The sequence below is a fragment of the Austrofundulus limnaeus genome, unplaced genomic scaffold (assembly GCF_001266775.1).
Source record: "Austrofundulus limnaeus strain Quisiro unplaced genomic scaffold, Austrofundulus_limnaeus-1.0 Scaffold446, whole genome shotgun sequence".
Classification (NCBI taxonomy): Eukaryota; Metazoa; Chordata; class Actinopteri; order Cyprinodontiformes; family Rivulidae; genus Austrofundulus; species Austrofundulus limnaeus.
In genome coordinates, this window is record NW_013952848.1 from 129,430 (window position 1) to 136,150 (window position 6,721).

Sequence of the window (6,721 nt, forward strand, 5' to 3'; positions counted from 1 at the left end):
GGTGTCATGATACAACATTGTGCTTGATGCATGTGCACTGTTATAAAGAACTTGTTAGATTTACTAGAAAAAAATCCTCGTAACAATTTGGACAGACGTTTGATAAGTACATTTAAAAGCTACAAATTCATGTAATATTTACTCATCATTATCTAGTAAAAGTTATTAAGAATATAGTTAAAGATTTGTGAATAAATCAGGTAAATTTTACTTAATTTGATCAAGTATTTGTTACAAGATTTAATTGAGCAAATTAAGTAAAATTTACCTGATTTATTCACAAATCTTTAACTATATTCTTAATAACGTTTACTAGATAATGATGAGTAAATATTACATGGATATGTAGCATTTAAATTTACTTAACAAACGTTAGTGCAAATCGTTTACAGGATTTTCTCAAGTAAATCTTACAAGTTAGTTTTTACGGTGTAAAGGTGAGTTTTGTGCCTCTAATTCCAGGGAACTGACCTCCACCCTGCGCTCCACTCCGATGTAGTCCGCCTCGGGTGGGATGAGCGTGTGCAGCTCTGTCTCGTAGGACCCCTCGCCTCGGTTCACAGCAGTGATGGTCAACATGACCAGGTTGTCCTCTCCGATCACCAGCTCTGCACGATCCCTGCGTTTTAAAAAAGACATGTGAGTGAAGAGTGGGAAAAAATGGCTCGGCTTCATGCGCAATCATCTGCAAAACATTCAGCTCCTCCACGCCAACGAGCATGTATGTGTTAGTGCACGGTGAGGAAAGGATGTTTACATAAAACTGCCATGGAGATGTCGAACAGCTGGGGAAACAAAAAAAAGACTCGCTAACTCATGTTAAAACGGACTAAAATGTGAGCGAGTTCAACGTAAACTCTGCTCATTGTTTGAGGATCAGCAGACACATTCTCTTTGTTTGAGTTCACGTTTGTCTGCGTTTCTGGAGCTGCTGAGCGTTTACAGGCTGGGGTCAGAGGGCGTGACTGCAGGGGTCTTACATGCTGGCAGAGAGGTGGAGGTCGGGGACACAAAKGTTGTCATCGCCGCAGTCCACGAGGATGTAAGCCTGAGAGGAAGAGGGGGCACACAGACAGGCATCGTTGAGGAAAAATTTAGGTGAAAACAGAAAAAGTAAAACACATCTGGAGCAATCAAGAAATCAGATGCCTGCAAAACAGAAAAGTCCASTACTTTAAAATCTAAATTACAAAATCTAAGTTAAAATTTTTAAATGTGCAAAGTCCAAAATTCAAAAGTCCTTGTAACGATTACAAACAAACTATTTGGAAACGACTTCTTTCATAAACTAGTTGGACACAGTTMGAGCTGGAAGTGTCTAAACATTCTTTAGAAAGGAAATCCAAAATGATAAAGCACTGCGCACCAAACTCCGGCTCTGGAAAAATTATACGATCACATTCAACAAGTGGAAAAGCAATCAGGAGGGTGCATATTTTTCCATCAGGAGTGCATGTTTCACAAACCAATAAATAAAGAGAAACATTGGTCCACAGCTGAGGTTTGTTGTGCTGCCAGCTGGTTTTTCTTTCACATTCTTTTTAGTTATTACCTTCATACATCAAACGGCATTAAAATGGTGAAATTCTGGATATTAGCTGGTTAACTGGGTTGTCTTGTAACAGGGACGATTGGTTAGCCTGGAAGCTAACAGTGAAAACAAAGTGAAATTACTGCAGCTTTTAGTTTTTTCTATCCTGCTGCCATGAAACGAGGCTTAGTGTGTGCGTTTGTTAGCAAAATACTGTATCTCGATGAAACCCATCGACAGTACAGCTGATTCACTTTTGCATTTAACTCGATTCAAGATAGCCGCCGCAGTGTGGTATTAGCAAAAAGTCACTCCCAGTGTATGCTCAAAGCGCTAACAGATTTTGCTTGAATACCCTCCAAACCAAAAAGTCAAAGAAAACATCTTTATATTTTAGAAAATTGGGACAAAACACATGATTTTACACATTTTGTGTACATAACTAGCATATTTTCTTTTGAATTTGACCAAGCTAAAATGTAACAGGAAGTGAAATCATGAGAGGATTATTTAGGAAAAGGGAACTCCCTAGAATTTTTTATTGAAATAATATTATTTGAACTCTGACTCTTCTTCATCTCTCCCTGAAAGTGACTCAAAATGATAAAAAAAACATCAGATTCTTCTCTAGCACTGCTCTGTTCACATGAAGACATTACCCTCCTGACATCGCTTCCTGTTATTTCACATGCTATTTTATGGCGTTGGATCCATTTAAATTTGCATGCGCGAGATCTTGTTTTTTCTTGCGAGAGTTCTAACAGTATTTTGCCACCATACTATTTCATCAATTGTTTTTCTCAGCGGTGTGATTTTTATTATTTCTTTTTTGCAATATGTTATCATAGACAGTATTCCAAAAATACTTTCATATTTATAACAAAATTTGATGTCACAGGCAGTTATAGTAAAGTTTCAGTTCATTGCTAATGTTAATCAAAACTGGAAATAATCATTTTCAGATGTAACTGGAACTGTAGCCCCCTTGTTTTGTTTCGAAGCAATAAACTAAAAATGCATTAAAGAAATCTTATCTTACCAGAAAGACAAATAGCTGAAAAGCTTGATGCCAAACAATTCAGAAGTTTCGTAATTTCTCAATTCATAATCAGGGTTATTACAGTTAATTAAAACTAACTAAATAACAAAAACTGAAATTGAAAAAACATTTTAGTTAATTAAAATAAATAAAAACTGTAATAAAATGAAAAAAAAAACAATAAACTAAAACTGAATAATCTTTTTAGAAAACTGATTAAAACTAACTGAAATTATAGGTAGAATATCCTTAGTTTTAGTGTTTGTCAAATTATTTTGAGACATGTGGATCTTTTGTTTTAATCAAGTAGTTTCACATTAGCTGTGGTCTGTAACAACACTTGTTTACAGTCTGCGGCTCAGCATCACCTGCTAAATGACGACAACAAAAGTTGGGAGAAAACAGTAAAGAGTCCACTTTAAGATTTCTTTGAATATGACTGAGAAAAATCAAATCAAGTGTTTTGTAGTGGAAACAGGTGATAAAACAGGTGGAATACTTCTCAAGAGAAAAACTGCATGAATCAAACTCACACAAGATGCTAACTATGACTATCTCGACACGCTAGCTCCTCTCAGTAGCTCCATGAAAAACAAACATGTAGCAGCAGGTTGGAGACAACTATTGTCATCGTCCTAAAATAATCATTAAGTTTTTAGTTGGAAAAACTGAGTTACACAATTATTTTAGTAAGGTGTCGCTATAATGGACTGCTAATAGCGACCAAATAGCTAATGGTTAGTTAACTCCCAAGCTTAAGGATGCATTGGCAATGTTTATTCAAACTATAAAATAACTAATACTAGAACTAATAAAAACTAAACTAAAACTAAGTATTAAAAATGCAATAATAACTAATAAAAACTAGCAAATCCACTGTAAAAACTAATTAAAACTAACTGAATTAAAAGAAAAAAGTCACAACRAAATAAAACTAAAACATAATGAAAAATCCAAAATTATTATAACCTTGTTCATAATCAAACATTTTCTTATGAATGAGATTTCGTGTGTATATTGGACAGTCAATATATCCACCTGCTCTTGAAGGAAGGTGCTGCTGTACTGGTTGAGAACAGGTGGCAGAGCTTGGTCGTGTGAAGGTGGAGCCAGGCTGTAGTTGAGGGCCAGTGAGATGGGGGTCAGTTTGTCCCTGAACTCATCCTCCTCCTGTACAAACAGACAAAAGTGTCGACGTTTWGTTCGTCTGATGAGTGTAGCTGATGCCTCCTGCAGGGTCACAGCTCGGTAACCAGAGGCTGTGCGCTGGGCGTGGCTCGGCTCACCCTCAGATAAATGATGTAGCTCAGGCAGGAGCGTGGGCGGCTGTGACCGAGCCGGAGGAGCCCGGTGCGCTGGGGCTGCTGCGAGTCCAGGAAGAGAACTCGCTTTACTCCACCTCTGGTGCCTTTCRACCAATCCAGCTGCAGCTCGGCTCTCAGATCTGGACAGAAGACAGCGACGATGAAGAAGACCTGACACTGCTTTAATACCTAAATTCACCATTTCTGTTCCAATAAATAATCACTGACGAGCTTTGGTGTTAACCCTGTAGAGAATCATCAGACAGTGGAAACAATCTAYCTGCAGTGAGAAATGTCTCCCATAAATATCACTCTGCATATTTTTCTTTCTGAGYGTTWCGAAGCAGTGATTTGTCTGCAGGAAATTCTATCAAGACGTACACTGGATCGGACGCAGACTCTTTAATCACTCTGACATCTTTCCTCCTTTAGCCTCCCTCATTCTCAAACAGCAAAGYGCACAAAAAGCTTACCTACAGAGCTGGGGATCCCCACACCGCTCACCGCTGCACACACACCCACTTTAAGGCTRAAGGAACAAAASAAAATGGTYTCAATTAAYGCGCAGCAATTTGTACACCAGTGKTTCCCAACCYTTTTAGACTTGGGTACACCTGAGCCAAACGTAATGATGATTCTCCAAAACTACAATGTACAACAACTGATTATTAAATGACAATTATTTATTTAACTCCCTRGAACAGTTAATTCTTGGCATTTTATTCTTTCCAACCAGGGGTGCACCGATAAATCGGCCCGCCGATCTATCGGCCCRATTCCCTTAATTTTAGGTGATCGGCAGATTTTTACAYGAGAAAMCAAWWTTTTCAGCCGATTTTACCTACTTTCGCAAAGGTYTGAAAATCAGCTGCCYGWCCCCKTTTCCTCTGCTGTGYGCTGTGAGAGAGGGCTGACAGACCCGCCCACCAAGTCACGTCGTCTGCACATGAGTTGTTACAGTTGAACAGGCGTTATGTCGCTRGTTTGTCAGTATTATATTGTTAAAGAAGACGACCAAAAGGTAGCAATTTGCAATATATGTAAGACTGAAGTAAATCGTGGTGGAGACAAAATCAGATCCTTCAATACTACAAACCTCGTTCGCCATTTAATAAACATATACCAACATTTATAAAATGCCATATTTCTTATATTTGTGTAATTGTGACCCTCTGGTAGTGTCAATAAAAAAATTAGGGTCCCTTCCCTCATTTAAGTTGTCCATCCCTGGTATAATAAGTTTAATGCTTTTATTTATTACAACGTCTCAAATGTAAGCTCGTTGAGGGGAAAAAATAAAAAGCTACGTCACTTAACCAAATAAACGGTTTGTAAYCATTTCCTTCTTCCTGTACTCCAGGGGGCTACAAGAATTAGTGGAGGCCCCTCTATTAGACACACAGATATGGGAGACTGGGAAATGTTTCTGCATTTCCGCCACTCGTGTTTATTACTCTGTGTTTTTATATGTCTTATCAAGATTTTTAAATCAACAACAGGAAAGTGACTCCCACAGGAAGAGCTGGCCGTATCAGAATCTGGGGGAACCTGACGGATGCAACACTCCTGTTAGATCTGACAACATGAGGTGGGATGTAAAGGCCCTCGTGTTGTTACGGTGTGTGTTGGTGTGTTTCAGATTAGGGAAGGTGTGAACAGCCACAGTGCAGATGWAATAAGTAATTGTGTGTTTGTTAATAATTAGGACTCCCACGAGATGATGCCGTAATAATGACGATTAGTTTGTTTTTGTTGAAAACATGTGTGGTCTGTGTGATAAAATCCAAGTTTCTGTTTTTAAAAATGGATTCCATACGTTTCAGCCGCTCCAAGGCGGAGTTTGTTTGATTTACGCTGCGTAGTTTCGGGAGTGTGCGGCRTCAGCGAGAGCTTCGTGTCACACTTAAATGTACGTTACACAGAAATGAGCCCCAGGTTAGTCATTACTGTATGTAATTTTCCCTTTAATGCATCTGTGCACCAACATCCTACACCCTGTTAGACGACCCTCCCAGCACGCAGTCCATGTAGTAAATTTCCTTACGCAATGCCGAGGGTCTGTTTCAAACAAAACACAAACACAAATCTTTATAAGATCTGACCGGAGCACAGTTTTTACCTCAAACAAGAAGGCATTGTAGCTGGATTATTCAAAAAGTATGGATGGATTTAGATTAAACGTGTTTTTAGAGGCTGGATATGCTTCAACTTAGAGGGAACCAGAAACCAGATTTTGATCTGAATTTAATTTACTTTTAAATCAGTTTTGGTACAAATGAAGTATACAGTCTTGGAGTGCTCTTGTCTGTATTGTGACTTTCCTATTTTTTTTTACCTTGTTTTATTAGGTCCAGTGTTTCAGTTGGTCCATACGCAGCTGTTTGGCATTTGTTAGCACTTTTGAAACATGAGGAGTTTGAGCAAAACGCTGCACAAAACAATTTCTTTTCCAGCATAACTGGCCCTAATTTATGTAATTCACCAATTATCTTATTCCCTGTCTGCCTTTGTCTTTCTATCTAGCTCCAGGTGTTAATCTATTACTTTACTATTACTTACCTTTAACATGAAAACAAAGGGATGTATGAAAAATAAACATGAATGAATGAAAGGATATTGGATTCATCCCCTGAGGGAAATTATTTTGTCATAACAAAGCTATAGCAAATACTATTTCTCTGGGATTGAACCTCTGTCTACGTCAAATACACAAGCAATTTGTAAAAACGTTGTACTATATATATATATATTAGGGTTGCAATGATACAGAAAATTCACGGTTCGGTTCGATACTTTAGTCTCACGGTTCGACATTTTTTCGATACAAATAACAGAAATTTCCATGCC

General features: G+C 38.2%; 1 protein-coding gene across 1 annotated transcript in view; it reads right to left on the reverse strand.

Moving 5' to 3' along the window:
- Window positions 1–6,721, reverse strand: part of itga8 (integrin, alpha 8) — a gene marked incomplete at its 3' end in the record, with an annotated part of 60,744 nt that overhangs the window by 16,810 nt on the left and 37,213 nt on the right. Inside the window, 5 exon segments of the mRNA XM_014024916.1 lie at window positions 472–619; window positions 981–1,048; window positions 3,609–3,740; window positions 3,857–4,014; window positions 4,348–4,403. Coding sequence (XP_013880370.1) covers window positions 472–619; window positions 981–1,048; window positions 3,609–3,740; window positions 3,857–4,014; window positions 4,348–4,403 — 562 coding nt within the window.